An 18,278-nucleotide genomic window follows, 5' to 3' on the forward strand; every position below is an offset into this window, starting at 1 on the left:
CTATATGCTAGCTATTTCACAGATTATTACATTACTACTCAAAACAATATATGAAAAATGAAGACTGGTTACTATTCTTTTCAGCACTCATTATGAGGTAGTCTACCTTTGTCTAGCTGTATAATTAACCATATACAGTGTATAATTTCCAAAAGATAGTGATTTAAGTCATATATTTTATGATTCACATAAAAAGGCAAATATAATAATAACCTTATTGGGAGAAAGCAAATAAAAGTGTTCCCACATTTCAGAACGCCCTCTCTTTGCAACAGGTTCCATGAGTCCCAAATTCTCACAACAATAAACTCCTACAGTAGCCTATAATCAAACAATTCAATTCAATGCAAAGCAATACAGTACACCTCAACAACCCACAAGAGCGCGCCCTGTGTTGCGCTTTTTTAAGCCTTTGAATCGGACTACGAAGCAGTCACGTGGGTGTGTGTGAAATGAAGCTGCGGACGTCACCGCCCACGTGATTTTTAGAGAACGAATCAAGCATCGATACAAAGCTTCACTGAAAATCGCTTAATTTTTTTGACACGCATCGGAGCTTTGGTGTCACAGCTAACATCAATCTACTCTCCTTACCTCCCTTCATACCCTACATGTTTTTGTATCTATACTGATCTGTACTGAAACCTTGTAGTGGTCAAAGTAACTCTAAACCAGCAAAGATCATGCACACTCTATAATGTGTGTTGGTCAATGACCATCTGTATCTGGTATGAATTAATTACAAAGAGAATAACATGGGTGTTGTGATATTTTTTATTGAGACAGATGGAAAAACATATAGAGTGCTGAAAGTCACACATTCCTCTCCTGAGGAAATGATCACATACTGTAGCTTGCCTGATTACATCAAAATAAAAGTGACAGTGAATCATATGAGAATTTAGTGTTCCTGCTGGTGTTTTCTTTTGTACACTTGACAGCAAATCACATCTCCACATGTCAGCTCCTACAAGTAAAATGATCATGATGTCAAAAGCTTCTCACATGTGAATGCAATGCATGCTTATTAAAGGGACAAGAACATTCAGTTTATCATTACATTGTTGCATTTCATAACCTAAAAATAACAAACAGCTATTTTGTGTATTAATACTTAATTGTGTCATGTTTACATAAAGCTGATAATTATCAGTATAATGGATTACCAGGTAAAGCCTTTCTCCTTCCATCCAATGTCTCCATCCGCGATTTGCCTTCTCACCTTTCTGTATGGCCACCAGTGTGTCCCCTTCCCAGGTGACCAGGGTCTGCGAAAATGTGAAACTAATCGTAAACATCTGGAATTGGCCTTGTTTTTAATAGCTCTGTAGGTTTACAACATTTTACAAATCATTATATCATATTTGATCATGATATTAGCAAAAGATTTGAGCATGCTTGGTTTAACAAACATTTACCATAAACTGAACCTTTTAACATACGCTGAATTACACAAGTAGAAAATGTAAACACAAACAAAAAACAATCTGGGGTAACTGTCTGCAGGATAAATAACATTAGAGGATGTTAATAATAAATCGTACCTTTAGGATCCGGTTGTCAAGTCCCTTGGTAAATTCTTCCGTTTCAACTCCAACAGTAAAGCTGAACTCATAGGACTTAAAGGTGCTCTGTGTCTTCATCATAAAGTTGTCCCCATTCTGGATAATGATCTTTGCTGGACTGAGGTGGGAACCAATCTTACGGAGGGTAAAGTCAATATCTGTAACAAAGAATATTTGACTTAGATCCAGTAAAAACGCACATTATGCAGTGGTATCCTGTGATTTGTTTCTAATATCATAAGTATGTTATTTTTCCTAATTAAGAACATTGAATATACGGGATTACCCAATGCTTTGAGATAATCCTCCATATTTTCACTCAACTCCAGCTCCCATTTCCCACTCAAATCTAAAGGCATGGTTGTGTGATGAGCTCTGGACTTTTGAATAGTCTTTCTAGGTCAAGAGACCAAAGCTTTTATACTTACTGAAAAGTGATGAAAGAGTTGTCTAACATAATACATGAGTATGCAGAGGTTTGCACATACAGTATGCAAAAAAGTAATGTAGACTAGATCAACTATACGAGGCATGCAAAAACACATTTGCAAATGCGATCATACACACGTGGCACATATGCCAAACAAAGTAACAAATGTACTGCATTCGCACCATTTTGTTTTTGTTATTTTCTTGTCTGAGAAGAATCCCAAGGACTTCGGAAAATACCATGGTATTACCATGCTACCATGTCAAAAACACATATCTGTCCTTTTTGACATCTTGAACATAATATTAAAGTGATTACGGACACGACAACATAGAACATTCGAAACACACCCACTGATGCTGCTGCCAGAGAAACGGGATGACTGGGTGGAAAGTTGAGGCGGGGGCCACATATGTCATTGTATTCGTTTTATTCATGTGATTATGTGATTATATTTTGGTAGTATTCTTTTGTGTGTTCATTTTCACATCATTTTACGAGGGTAGATAAGAGAAAAACAACACTGAATGATTTGAATTGGTTGAATTGACTTGGTTGCAGGCCAGATTTAAAGTTATGCTCCCTCCAAAATTCTGTAATGAATTACTCCCTCACTCCAAGTTGTTCAAAACCTGTATACATTTCTTTGTTCTTCTGAACACAAAGTAAGATATTTGGATGAATTAGCAACTGACATTTGGGACGTCATTTACTACCAGGGAAAAATTAAAATGGTAGTCAAAGGTGCACCAGGTAAACTGTTTGCTTTCCTAAATTCTTCAAAATATCTACTTTTGTGAGAACAAAGAAATTTATGCAGCTTTGGAACAACTTGAGGGTGAGTAAATTTTGGAGTATCCCTTTAAATTCATTACTCAAATGTGCACCACGACTCTGAAACGTATTTATGTATTTGTGTTTATTTTTTATGTGAGTGATAAATGCATGATGGATTTAATATGCAGTCAGATTGACATACCTGAAAGACTAATACATCTGAGTTTGCTTTACAGACTGTTACAAACTGTTTAATCCAATATAATTCTCCATCCATCTACCCTCTTGTCCTCTGCAGGGTCGCAGGAGTCTTCTTAAATGTAAACATTGGGCCTGAGGGTTTGGCTAGCAAAAGCTCTCCACACCTGCAACGTTTTGGTTGGTGGAGCAGTAAATAGACCACGAAAAGAAAAATAACATCTCAGGAATAGACTCCTGCGTCTGCTATGTGTCATCTATTCTTACTCTCACCATAAAGCTTCAATAATAATTTAGTCAGTAAAGCAACACAACACTGACTCCATTACTTACAGCTATATACCTCATTTTGCTGCAGTGAACAATTCTCCCTCTCTCTGTGTGTGTGTGCTGTTTGACAGCATTGTGATGGCTGTTTGTGATCATGTGGCTGCTGGGCTGAATATCCCAACAATTACAAGCTGACACATTTGTCTATATTCACAACGGTTGACTGAAGTTCATGAGACACGTCGAGCATTAGAATTTGCTCCTGTAAAAAAAGGAAAGCCCCACCACATGTGTAAATGCTCTTTGAGGTAATCCGAAGGCTCTAATTGGTTTAGGATTACGACGTGCCCCGTGGTTTGAGACTCTCTTCTCAGTCTGAGAGAGACACAAAAAATAAAGAATGTCTTCGACAGACATGAATGGATACTGGAAAATGACAAGCAATGAAAACTTTGATGAATACATGGAAGCACTAGGTAAGGGAATCATCTGTTCATTTATTCATTTTGCCAGCGTAAAGTATAGGATTTGTTGAAAGAGGTTTGTAAGATGTAACAGTCATGTTGTATCTTTCGTGAAGGGAAAAATGTTTTGTACTCAAAGTGATAAGTTGGCAAGCATGATTCAGTTTTGTTATACAGTACGTGACGGCTGATCGGTTTTATATTTATTTAACTTACAGATGTGAATGTTGTCATCAGAAAAATTGCCAGCTATCTCAACTTTGATAAGGAGATTGTTCAGAATGGTGATCATTTTAGTATAAAGACTCTCACCACCTTTAGGAATTACCACATGGCGTTTGATGTTGGAAAAGAGTTTGAGGAGGATCTTACTGGCATAGATGATAGAAAATGTATGGTAAGTCATCTGCTTATAAAGGTACACCTTCAAGTGCTGACCAGAATTACAAAATTCGTAAAATTAGAAACAGATTTGTTTATTTAAATGTTAGCATTTGCATGCATTAAACCGGCTAGAATTGCTTGTCCAAAGTTTCTGTGATTGATGACTTTGTAACTCAGTAAATAGGATCAGATTAAGATTTACATACAATGACCTATCAAGGCCTAAATCCAGGTTTTTTGCTAATACCTCAAACATCTGGTGCTCTGGACATTAAATCAACTAGAACTGCAGTATTTTGCATAGAGGAGTTTAATGTTTAGTAAACGTTTTGGTGGGTTTTGTTATTGTATATTTGTGAATGTAAGATCAACAGTATTATCATATGGTAAATCATTGAAATGCTTAGTTAAAATTAATACTGAATCGATTATTTAAATAAAAAGTCAACTCCCACATCTTTTCTTCTGTTTTTGTCTTGTAATGTAGACCACAGTAAACTGGGAGGGTGACAAACTGGTGTGTGTTCAGAAAGGAGAGAAGGAAGAAAGGGGCTGGACCCAGTGGGTTAAAGGGGATGAGTTACATGTGGTAAGTACAAAGTTTTAAATTCTTGATTCTGATTGGTCAGTCACAACATTCTTCTGTAAATATTTTTTATAGTATGATCAATAAAAAACATAACTTTCTTTAATTTTTAAAAGCTTTCATTTAATTGTGCATTCCAATTAATATCAAACTCCAGTTGGTTTGTTTTAATAATAACTAAAAAAAACAGCTAACTAACACAATAAAAACAACATTATAACAAACATGATTTTTAAACATTTTTAAAAACTTTTTTGAAGTTATAAACTCTTCATGTGGCAAGTTTAAAAATTATTGATTCTGATGGCTCAGTCACAACATTCAGCTGTAAATATTTTCATAATGATGGCTGAACTTGATAAAATTCCTACATGCTCAAGTAAATATTATATTTCCATTTATTAATTTGCTAAGGAGCCAAATCATGTAGTTCACTTTCTTTTGCAATAATGCTGAATACATTTTTAATTATTTTAAGTATGTCCCCATGCATTAAAACTATTATTTTAATCATTTTATGTTTCAGGAAATGCTGGCCTGTGGAGTGGTGGAGTGGAAAAACAGGTTTTTAAGAAACAAGTCCTGGACTAAATGTGCCTTGAAGATAGATAAAAACATTTGATTAAGTATTATTTTGTACTATACTGTGAATGAGAGAGAATGTCTCTGCATATTTATAACAGTATAATGTTTTAATTGCAGATGTTTTTCATTATTTAATTTATTTGTATCAAATGTCAAGTCAAATATGTTAGCACCAGTAAACATCTGGAGTCATCTTTTAGGACATAACATGGATGATGCTCTAAAGTTACATTTCTTTTCAAACATACTGCCAAAGTTCACTTATATGTAATCCCTACTTTTGTTGAAATAAAAAAAGAACACAGAGTTAATACCATTTTCTTTATTTATGTTTTGTCTGTCACAGTCCACGACAGATGTAGCTGTCCAACTCTGGTCACATTATCTTTCCTCCCATTCATCTTCTGGTTTCTGAGTAGATGAAAAAAGCTTGATTTGCTGTGGGGGTCAACACCTAACTTCTCTTCTCCAGCCAGCATGACCCTCAGATATAGTGTATTACAGGGGTAAAGTCACTCTTACAGTTAAGAGCGTAAAGACTACTGTTGAGCACTATAACATACCAAACTCACAAGCAAGAATTAAACAAGCCTACATGACAACAGCTGCAATAACTGCTTAATTAAAGCAAACCTTGTTTTATGGTGAGTCCAGAAAGGCACATCTATCAAAAGACACAGACTGATCTATGAATAAGAAGAGGAATGAATGGATACACAGTTCTATAGGGTGATTGTTTCCATGTCTTCTCCAGCAGGAGGCGCTACTACACAGAGTAGGTTTAAGACTTCTTGAAGACCTGCTTGCCAACTACGGAGCCTGTCTGTACGGAGCCCGTCCGGTCACCCCTCGGAGAGAAAAAAACAAGACACGCAAATCCGTGGCCACAGTTTTGTAATTCGTTCCCTCAGTTTAAAAATCTCACAGATTCTAAAACTGTTCCCACAGTTTAGAAAACCGTGCTCTCGGATTAATAAACTGTACCCACGAGTTTACAATCCGTGCTCTCGGTTTTGTAAACCGTGCCCTCAGTTTTTGAAATTTGAAATTCATAATCTGTGCCCACGCTTTCGCAATCCGTTCGCACAGTTTTGCAAACTGTAGCCTACTCGCGGAATTGAAGCCTCTGTCTGTCAACAGAACAAGCTCCTACAGGAACATTAACCAATATTGTATACTGTTTTATTTTAGATTATATTATAAATTGTCTGTGTTTACACACGAGCGCGTGGCGCATATAAAGCGTTGATCGATAATCAGTAAAATATGTAAGAATACTGTGTGTATTCTGTAAGTGTAAATGACAGACAGATCTCTAGAGATCTGGGCCTGGTTGCATAAAGCACCTTAAATTTTTCCCTTAAGTGTGACACTTAAGGGGTGATTTCCCTTTACCAAAGACAATAGGAGAATAATTTAATTAAAACTTAATGTATATTTAAGGGCACACTTAATGGAAAATTACACTGTCTTAAGGTGCTTTATGCAACCGGTCACAGTACTAAGAATCTCTATTTCTCTTCACTGACTAATGAACTCATGTTTAATGCTATTTCTCTTTAATCTTCTCATTTAATGTTAAATGCAAGTACAGACAGGTGTTGAAAAAGTTATATCCAGCTTTAAACAGATGTCAAACAACAAATATGTTGTGAGACTGCTTTATATGCAGGCAACTCTCTTCACGCACATTCTGAGGTCGTCCGTAGAGAGTGAGAGATGACGGTGTAATGCCGAGAAATGCACCCCTGTCAGATTATGCCCTGTTTTCCCCTACAAAGGTTAGGGTTAGGTACGTGGGGGCGGGCTTTAGAGATAGGGACCAATCACAAAGCCGCATCCTGAGTGAATAAAACAATCAGAAGTAGGGGAGTCAAAATCTCACGCGGAGTCGAAATTCGGTACAACACCGGTGCAGACTCAGAGCGCGGGGAGGAAAAGCCAGCTGCTCGCGTTTTCACTCGGCGTTTACATTGGACAGCCTCGGTGGACACAGCCCCTTATGCATGCAGAATATTTTATGTCATTCCACAGCTCTAGACTGCATCCATCAGTTTTTTCTGAAGTCTGTACTGTTTTAGAAAAGAAACTAATGTGATTTAGTTGACCGATGACATCAGCTAAGGAGAGGGGCTTGTGTTTATGAAGGCTCTCAAAGAGGAGTCGATTCCTTAAATGGAATCGATTCCAACCTTTGGAATCGACTCTCGATTCCCAGCCCCAATTGTCGCTTTAAGACCCACAACCAGTGTTGCCAGGGTTGCAGTTTTCCCAGGGTTTGGGCGATTTTGAAAATGCAGTTGCGGGTTTTTGGGCTACTTTCATAATGTACTGCGGCCGCCAAAATGTTTATTTATATTCTGACTGTGTGTTCCCACCAGACGCGAATGAAGCGTTAAGCGCGAGTGATTTACATGTTAACCCCGGATTTCCACTGCACGCGTGTGCTGCACATTACGGCTCAAGGCTTCATTATACTCGACGCGTCTGCACCCAGCCAACATTGGTATGTGGGCCCCATGTGGGTTATATCTGGGCGACATGGGCTCCACATGGGAATGGGATAAAAAAGGGCAAAATATATGGGCCCCATGTGGGATTACAAATGTGGGTCCCATATAGGTTTGCCCTTATGGGACCTTTATGGGCTGCATGTGGGCACACGGATTTTATGCTTAAAATACATACTATGCCTTTGAACTCCTTTAAAGGCGCAGTTCTTGAAAATCAGCGGCCACTAGCTTTGTATTATAGTTTTGCAACGAATCTCTGAGTCATTTGCCCACCCCTCCCTTTCGAATTACGACGGTGGCCGCAACAGTAAAAAAAGATGTCGTCTACTGAGACAGCGGATAGCAGTGATACAACCAGGTAAGGCAATATATTAACGTAATTAATCATTTAACATGTATTCTATTGCGAAAGTTACTGTTACAACTTTATGAATTACTCACCCTCTAGTTGTTCCAAACCTGTATAAATATTTTTGTTCAGTTGAACACAAAGATATTTGGTAGAATGTTAGCAACTGAAAATTCTTTGGTATCATTGACTACCACAGCAGAAAAAAGTATAACGGTAGTCAAAGGTGACCCAGAATTGTTTGCTTTCCTAAATCCCCCAAAACATCTTTTGAGTTCAACAGAACAAAAATATATAGAATACCTCGGAAACCATTCAGATAAGTAAATGTAGCAATAGAAATGTCTTTTGGCAGTTGTTAACTTTGATTTGACACCGGAAAATAATTGGGCTAGTTTTCATTCCTTTTGGGCGGGTTTTGAGGTGTCATTGGGCTGGAAATATTTCTTGGACCTGGCAACCCTGCCCACAACGTGAACACACGCTCCTGTACATTTTTATGCACAACCTCGTTTTATTCACCACCACATCAGATTGATTACCACAATGCGCACTCAGTCAAACTAAACACTCCCAGTACGCGCACAATCCCGTGGATGAAATGTGCATGAAACTCAAGGCCCAAACGGAGCACAGACCACGCGGATTAATGGTAGGGGGACAAGTTACCATTACATTCTTGACATGGATTTATGTCTTCATGCTATGCAAATTCTTAGATTGAATTAACTGAAAAGTGGAATGGGATGTAAATTATACTGAATTCTCATTAAGATTCCTAGAGCGTCTTGAAAAGTGACATTAATTTGTGATTCAGGGACGTATGCAAGAAAAAAGCTTTCTTCATCTGTTATACATTGTTTTTGGAGTACAAATTGCTTTCTGCTCACATAACCTTTACTTTGGCACACATGCGGCCTTTTACAATACAATTAATTTCAATTAACTCGTTTCTAGGCTTCATTTCCGCAACCTGCATTTCAAATCTAACGAGTGCATGAAACTTATTTGGATTACAAACTGTTTGAAATATAAAAGAGAATCTAGAAAGACTATAGGGCCAAATAAGTAGCAGTGCCTTGTTTTGTGAAAGGGTAATTACATTTTCTGTAATCCTGGAAATTAGATTTGTACAAAACCATTAATTTTGTAGGAAGTAGGTAGAAAGCAGATGTTTATCATGTGGTGTGTTTATAGACATTTGTTGTAAGTTTAGATGTTTTGTTTAAATTATAGACTTATGTTAAATATTAATAGATAACATATATTTGTATGTCATATTTAATACATACTTTAATGTGTAACTTTCTCTCTCTTTGTAATTGTGTTGATTTTTTATTCAAGTTATTTATATTTTAAAAGTGTTCTTGGCAAAATGTCTGTGACTGATTGTCATGCATAAACAGAACACCACCACTACACATACTTGATTAGTTTATTTCAGTTTTGTTTTGTAGGTATGCTTTTGGTACACATGGGAGAGAACATAAGGCCCAACATCCTGAGAGTCCATCAAGTTTATTTATGAGAGCTGCAGGAGCCAGACTTCATTCAGCACATCATCTTTCTTCCTGTCAATCACGTCCTTGCCTCTCATATGAAGAGTCACAAACACCTTCCTCTTTCTGCTTGTTAAATTACCTTCTAGCAGTTGGTGGGACAGACTCTAATTCCAGGTATGCTGTTTACCTGATAGCCATAGGAAAGAGTGGGGTAAGCTATGTCATTTCATCTATCAAACTGCAGAATGTATGTCACATCTACCATATCACATTACCATACCAAGGGCACATCATACAGATCGAGTGATGCACATGGTCAAAGATAAGCATGTCAATATAAATTGAGAAAAACTGATTTCATATCAAAACATATTTTGTCTAAATTACATACCAGCAAGTGAATTACCTCCAATGCAGAACAATATTTTATCCCATTTTTCATACCTTATACACTCCCAGGTAAATTGGTGACATGCTAAAGCAATGAGAAAGTTTTTCAGTAATGGGTGGCAGTTCACAGAACAGGTTTCCTGAGGACATGCATCGCCACCATGCCAGAAATTTGAGAGACGAGAGAGATAAGACGACAGCAAACAACAGCAACCATCTGCTGTTATCTTTTTAACACATCTTGTTAATCTTCTCAGAACAACAATGATGGTGCCTGAGGGCTATGATTATGTTGAAAGGGTGTACGACAAATGCTTTTGTATCAAAATATGGATCAAAGGTTGTATACTGTAAATGCAGGCCATAACTTCTTAAGTAATTAAACTGAGTGCAAATTCAACATGGTCTCTGATTTAATGTCTCCTAAGGTTTTAGATTGCCATAAGCACGTAGTTGATTTAAAAAAGATAATATTTATATTACATACCTCTTTTTTTGCTTTATCAGATAGGACAGTAAAGAACTATAAAGAAAGAGAAAAATGGAAACAACACAAACTTGGATTTAAAGGTCCAGTGTATGAAAAAGATAATAAAAACATACCGCTTAATTATGTAAGTTGTTTATACACATCTGAAGACATAGTTATGTATATTAAATTGAATCCCTGCCAATAGATCCTCCAAAAAGTTACAAATTGGACCTTTAAACACAGGTCTCTGTGTGCTTGGTTCGAGCAACAGACCGCCCTCTGTTCAAATCATATAGAGCAGGTACACAGCTGCAAGAAAAAAGGGGCACCAAAGGAAGTGTAAAGTGAGTCTTGCTTATTTATTCATATGAGAGTAGATAAGGAAATAAGGACATTAATCTGTAATCACACACACTGTCATTAACTCCTGACAAATCCTCTTTAAACTCTGAGCCAATCACAAAGTCAATGTCATAGTTCTTGAATGTGATCTTGATTGTGTCGTTGATGAAGTGATCTTCATTCTGTGTGATGATCTTGCTGGCATTCGGCTAGACTAATCCTAATATCAACATCGATGTCTGCAGTTTCATTTGCCAAAATTAAAATGACATTGCTTAACTTGTGGCGTATGTGTACTTTCTCTTCAAGGCTGTGTGTACTGTTTGAAAAGTAATAGTTTCATTTTTATGAGACTGAGTTGTTTCAGGGTTCCCACGGGTCATGGAATATCCGGAATATCATGGAATTTTAAAAGGTCTATTCCAGAAATGGAATGTCATGGAATTTTATAAATGTTTTGTCAAAGTCATGGACCTATCAGGGGAATATCAGGGATTTTGTTTGTCACTTTAAATTTTGGTTTCCATTTATCAAAATGTAATTTTTCTATACTGAATTTTTTTATCGTGTTTTTTTTACACATTTTTGCGTATTGTTATGGTTATCTTCAGCGCCATCTTATTCCCTTCCCGCTTTTCACTTGGCCATCACTTAAGTGTCATTCCATGTCAAGTCAACCAAATTTTTGGCTATATTAACCCGATAATTTTTGACAGTAACTCAGTGCCAAAGTACACTGAAATGGTTATGTTTAGTGCCGTTGTTTTAATAGAAGGAAAAAAGATACATTTCTAGTTTCAACATTACTTGTTCTTCAGACATTCTTCTTTAAAAGAAATGAAGTGACAGATTTTTTAAGAATAACCCACAAATAGTTTTTGATGACTGAAGATGTGTCTATTTTAAGTTTTCTCATGAAGCCGCATTGAGATCCTCATTTCTCTAGGACTTAAGCTTATAGGGCTTTAAAAATGTAGTTCCCAAAAGACAAGTGGGTCATTTACAATGTAATATGACATATAAAATGACATTAAGGTATCTCTAACAGTTCTAGTTACAGGCATGCACATTTTGTAAAAAGAACACAAAAAGTGCCCTTTCTTCATTTTTGAGCTTTCACCATTGGCATAAAATGCATCAAGGACTGCTCAAATTAGATTTACTAAAATATATACCGATCTCTGTGTAAAAATAGAATTATTATGCTGGCATATTTCTCATCTCATTTTTACCCCCTCTAATATGGCTAAAAATTGACATTTTTACATCCCTCTACAAATTAATTTATTACTTAATAACTATTCATCGGTGGTATTTCATAATTTTTTTAACATCACTCCAGATGTTAGTCTTGCTTCTGTAAAAATAGAAAAAAAAGATTTGAGGCGGAACCTCTGGTTGAGTTGAAACAGAATGACCCTTCTGTGTCAAGTCAAATGCTCTTACCTGTAGCTCTTAACTAAGGCAAAATGCCAGGAAAATGTACATTTCAAGAACTTTGGCTAAAAACAACCACTTCAAGACTGGGTTTCATTCATTAAAGGTCATGTAAATTCAACTTTTTAGTCAGTGAAAGTCAGGGAATTTGACATTTGGCTTAGAGTGGGAAGCCTGTTGTTTATTGTGTCTGTGTGTATAGACCATCGGATGACGTAAACAATGCTGCTCCAGCACTGGTCCAGAAGAACTTCCTGTTTCAGTTATTTAACACGACACAAACGTTTGAACAAAATACAAGTAACAGAATATTTATAACTGATCTACGTCTTGCTAAGTGGTCTATAGTGTAGATAAAGTATACAGCTGTGGAAAATTTAAGAGACTACTCCAGTTTTTACTTTAATCATTTCTACATGTATTGTGGTCATTCTACTCCAGTGTCTGTTGAATTTTAACAAACAAGACTCTGAAAGACTCAGAGAATGCAAAGAAGCATTAAGGTTGTGAAAAAAATCAGGCGTATCCTTTATATATTCATTTTTTTAACAGAAAACATTAGTATTGTGTTATTTAAACACGAATATGAACTTGTTTAATCTTTTTTGTTATTTTGACCAGTTTGTCTTGCTTCAAGTTTTCTGCAAATAAATGCAAATAAAAACAATATTTTCATTTGTAATTTGGAAGAAATATTTACAAAAGTTTACAGACAAACAAAAATGTGTACACTTGTACAAATATGTACACATACCTAACAGTAAATTCAGAAAAAACTGAAAATAATATTTGAGTGCATGTGACCTCTTCGTTTTAGTATGCATATATTATTTTAAAAATGGTGGGATTATACAGCCCTACTCAGAAATAAAATTGTTTTTTTATTTTTTCGCTGCTGTACAGTGATAATGTTAATCAAGCCTATTGAAGAGTTTCTGCTTTTCAAATCCATAATTGACTCGCCAAGAGCTTTCAGGTGCCAATTAGAGTTCCTATTTCAGATCCCATAGCCATTGTTATTAGCTGGCATTTGTAATTAAAATCTGAGATTTCGGCAATGGCAAACCTAATGCTGTAGTTTTGCAGCAGGTTTGCCAGTAACTTACTGTAGACTTAATTTACAATTTTGTTTTAAACATAAACTTATATAGTTCTTATATATTCTTTCATAAAACAAGACTAAACATCTTAGGTCACTTTTCTTGTTATGTAAATGTATCATAATAATTTAAGAAGTTTTAAATATGTTTACTAGAAAACAAAACAAAAATGCTTAGCAAGAATGTCATTTTTTGCAGTGTTGCTGTGCTAATACCAGTAATGAGACCAGTCTCTTCTTGCTCATTTTGAATCTCAAAAGTCAAAGGGGCGGTTTCCCAGACAGAGATTCTTTTAAAACAGGACTAGGCCTTATTTTAATTAGACAATTTAAGTAGTTTTAACAAACATGCCTTACAAAAAAACATTACTTGTGTGCATTTTAAAACAGCGCAAAGGCACTGATGTATTTAACACTGTCAGCGTAAGTTGTTTTCAGTTTGGACAGCTCTTACATTTATTTTAGTCTAGGACTAGTCTAATCCCTGTCCGACAGGGCTTAAAACTAATTTAAATGTTAAAGGTGTCTTGATTGAAAGCAACTTACGCTGACATATCTTAAAAAAGATCATCATCAAAGTAAAGTTTAACTCAAATTAAAAAAATACTAATAGGAAAATATTAAGTAGTAATCAAAACTACAGTAAATTACTGGCAAACCGTTTTACAGTGTACAAACTAAATGCAATATTTAGTTTACATTTCTCCTCCTAAGACATTATTAAACTAGTGTATTGATATAGAATGCAAACAAACACAATGCTCATATAAACAGTGGAAGGCAATTCTCTTTATTTCGCTCATTTATGTATTTTATTCTGTGTACACAAACAGAGGCATGAGGGGAAGGAAAGCTGAATCCTGCCATGCTCGCGACCCAAGAGACTGACAGGCTCTTCAATCAAAGCGACAGCAAAGCGGGTCGCATTTGTAATCCTCATGCAGGTGTTTTGTCTGCGTGTCCTCTCTGGAGTCCAATTACTTTTATATGTGCAGAAATTCTAGATTTTCTGAATGTTATGTCCAGGACGATATCCAGACACACATCTGTGCTTTAATGTTTCTTCACGCAGCAGCTTTTTCTACCACTAATGTAAATAACACCTAAAACTCCAGTCATCAGCCCCCCCAGTCCCAGAATATTTTGAATGTCTCCCAATATAAAACACCTGATTCAACTGTTAATTAGTCGCCCCAATTAACACTCTAACAAGCTGATGAGTGTAATCAGGTGCTTTATATAGGGAGACATTCAAAACATTCTGGGACTGACTGAAGTTGAGAAACACTCATCTAAATAACAAGCAACTTTAGCTGTTATGAATAATTGATAGAGATCTTAAAGGTCTAGTGTATGAAATTTTGCGGCATCTAGTGGTGAGGTTGCGAATTGCAACCAACAGCTCACCCCCCCTCCCTTTCGAAGCACTACGGCGGCTGCCACAGAACTAAGATGTCGTCACGTTTTCGCTTCTTTGCCTAATGAGCTAATGTATTAATGAAACGCGCTCTGTAGAGCAGTTTGTTCGTTTAGGGCTACTGTAGAAACAACATGGTGAATTCCATGTAAGGGGACCAACCGTGTATGTAGATGGAAATAGTTCTAAGGTAATAAAAACATAACGCTTCATTATAAGGTCTTTATACCCCTCTGAACAGTGAACATTGGAACTTTAATATCAGAACAAATAAACACTCAAAGACTATAACAAACAATCACATTAATGTTTTTCGCAACACCCTCACTCCCGACTCATCACATATTTACGCTTGTTCAGCGCCCTTTGGCGTCACTTTTGAACGCTCTAGTGATGTTTCGTTCGTGAACGAATCGTTCTTTTTGAACGAATCTTTTAAGTGAACGAATCGTTCTCGTTCACGAAATGCAATGACTCATATTTCTCGTTCACTGAAATCTCTCCCTCGAGCACAGAGCGTCTTGGCTTAAAAGAGTGTCTAAAGCACGAGCCAATGGCGTTCGAGAGTGAGCTTTGACAAAGCATATGATTGGTTGAATGTACTGAACGAATACGCCCTTCACTGAACGAGCCTGTGTTTGAGTCTGAACGAGACCCACTTATTCTAAATGAGCGATCAGTCATCTCGTTCGTAAGTGAACGAAAGGACCCGCTGATTGTCGTTCGTGAACGAGCTGTTACTTCTGCCTCGTAAACGAAATGAAAGATGAGGTCTCTTGTTCAACAAGTACAGAAACGGACACAATGTAAAGATCCTTACGAAAATAATTCAATAATGCAAGCTGATGGTTAAATGTAACAAAGACAAATTAACATTGTCATTTTTATTGCATGGAAAATGTCAAGCCCTGTTTACTCAGTTATTGTACTGCAAGCACAGGTGTTTTGTGTGCATTTTGTATCATTTATTGTTCTTTCAAATAAAAACGACTTCATTACGTTTAATTCATGTCATGCACTTCTCTAAAAACTGTAAAACAAAAAAGTATTGGTTAGCTCTCATTCGCGTCACGTCAGCAAATAGCATTCCAGTTCCGGCTGTGAAGGGGCGTGTAATTGGTTAGATCTTTCACTGAACGAATACGCCAACACTGACCAAGTCGCTGTTGAGTCTGAACGAGAGAGATCTCGTTCGTGAACGAATTGAACGAACTGGTACATGTCGTTCATGAACGAATTGAACGAGAGTGACACTGTAGGTCGGTCATTTAGCATGTGAGTCTCGTTCAGCAGTCAGCAGAAAGCGGATGCAAAGCGCAGTTACAGGTAGGCTACTTTGCACGCTTGTTTATTTAAAATACATAAACTTTACGTTTAACATAATCCCAGATTTATGAATGTGTAAATGACCAAATAATTAACTTTTTAATTATGCAGAAAAACCTTGTGCGTTGGTCATCTGAACCACTTATTTAGATTTATTTTATTTATTTAATGAGTAGATCAGAGACACACATTTTAATAAAGCCTGTAATCAGTTTATACGTCCATCAATACGTTCGTTGACGTGAACAAACTGAAAAAGAACGAATCACTCAAATGAATCATAATTCCATCACTAGAACGCCCTGTCAGGGTACCCCTTAATGGCCAGGATAATTGCGTTTACATGACGTTATTCAGACAGTTTCACAGTTTGAGCAAATAATGTAACAGTTTATTTATCGTAATATAAAACACATAATACAAGCAGTCACAATGTCGTTCAAAAATACAGATATTCCAAGGGTACCAACGCGAAACGATCGATTTGTATGAGGAACAGATCCAAAAGCGATCACCGTCCGCCGTAAATCTCAAATCGAGTGAACGACGTTCAAATATTGCCGCCAGAGGAAGTTACGTCAGCTTCGATGCCATTGGCTCTCCTGTGTCTGGTGTCCGATCGCGTCATTTCGTTGGCTTTGAACATGAAACGGTATTGGCTCCCGCAACCGACTGCATGCAGTGTTGCCAGATTGGGCGGTTTTGAATTTGATTGTGCGGGTAATAATTGGCTTGGGCGGGTGGACAAAATTTGGGCGGATTTGGGATCAGTTTGGCGGGTTTGAAACATGTACATTGTATAGGCTTATTATTTAACAAAACCCAAGTGTGCGTGTAGTCCATCCAATTAGTAATCGTGACGTTACTAAACACGCCCACTGCCCAGATAGCACAATCCATCTGGTTTACGTCTATTTGACGTCTGCATTTACATCTGCAAGACATCTGCAATACATAGTTTGCTCATCTGCAATACGTCTCGGAGACGTCTGAACGTCTGTAATACGTCTGCTAAAGATCTGGAGATCTGCTGCTTAAAAACATCTGCTAAACAGCTTAGAAAGAGCTGTTGTACATCCATTCTAAATCATAAACATCTTACAGACATCTTCTAGATGTCTATATGACGTCTGACAGCAGACATCTCCGAGACGTATTGCAGATGAGCAAACTATGTATTTAAGATGTCTTGCAGATGTAAATGCAGACGTCAAATAGACGTAAACCATAGATGTATGTATGTTATCAGGGTGACGAGGTCGCAGGCAGCTCACAGGCTAGCCCACAGCTTTTAGCCAATCACCAGTGATAGTTTGCCACCGCCAAAGTTTTGCAACCGCCTAAAAAGAAGAAGCAGCCAGCACTCAGCGGGAAATATAAACAGTCAATATACCGAAGTGATTCTGAAAAGTTGCGTTCAGATGTGTTCTTCAGCATCCTGTCAAGTTACAACCGAGACCCTGTTACTGTTCTGCATTTAAAGGTAGGCTTAAGATCTCCTTCTCTCTGTCTCGCTCTTACTTACACACCTGTTTATAATGAGTAAAATGTAGTAATAACAATAGTTAAAATAATAATATTTGAAGTATAAAATATAATTTCAATACTACGGTGGCATATTGCTGCCACTTACATTTATTTTTTCCACTCAATTATGTCGTTAAAACGATATAATATGTCGTTAAAACGAAATAATTTTCTTGTGTAAACGGCATATTTTTCCCGTTTTAAAATATAACATCTCGTTAAAAAACATATTTTTCTCACTTAGGTTTTCATTAATAGACAATTCAAAAGGAATTGCATGAATTCGATAAATGAATTCAGTTTTTTGACGAGATGGTTCATTTAACTGAACAGATGCTATTAACTGAGCTATTAAACTGGAGTTTAATAAGATAAAACGATTAAAACTGTTTCCATTTATTTGATGCGCACACTTGTCCAGCACGTGCGTTCTCTGTTCTGCAAATAGCCATACTCTGGCATCATTAAAACACTAACGGTTATTTCGTTTTACCTCACTGCATGATATTGCTTTAGTGGTTTATTAATATTCTTTTCTTTTCTTTATACCTCACAGATGTGAGAGTAAACATATATTTTAATGATTTTCGATCGATTTGGCGCGTTTAAATGAACGGACCCTGATGTTTGCGAGTGTGACTGAAG

General features: G+C 36.7%; 1 protein-coding gene across 1 annotated transcript; it reads left to right on the forward strand.

The window, feature by feature from the left end:
- Positions 1–1,152: 1,152 nt before the first annotated feature.
- On the forward strand, positions 1,153–5,565 carry rbp1.2 (retinol binding protein 1, cellular, tandem duplicate 2). The gene is given in 5 exon segments (XM_057332959.1): positions 1,153–3,716; positions 3,923–4,101; positions 4,576–4,677; positions 5,201–5,221; positions 5,224–5,565. Coding segments are annotated over 5 exon segments (420 nt in total). The 5' UTR covers positions 1,153–3,640; the 3' UTR covers positions 5,266–5,565.
- The last annotated feature ends 12,713 nt before the right edge of the window (positions 5,566–18,278 follow it).

This window comes from Triplophysa rosa, linkage group LG5, assembly GCF_024868665.1.
Source record: "Triplophysa rosa linkage group LG5, Trosa_1v2, whole genome shotgun sequence".
In the NCBI taxonomy this organism is placed as follows: domain Eukaryota; kingdom Metazoa; phylum Chordata; class Actinopteri; order Cypriniformes; family Nemacheilidae; genus Triplophysa; species Triplophysa rosa.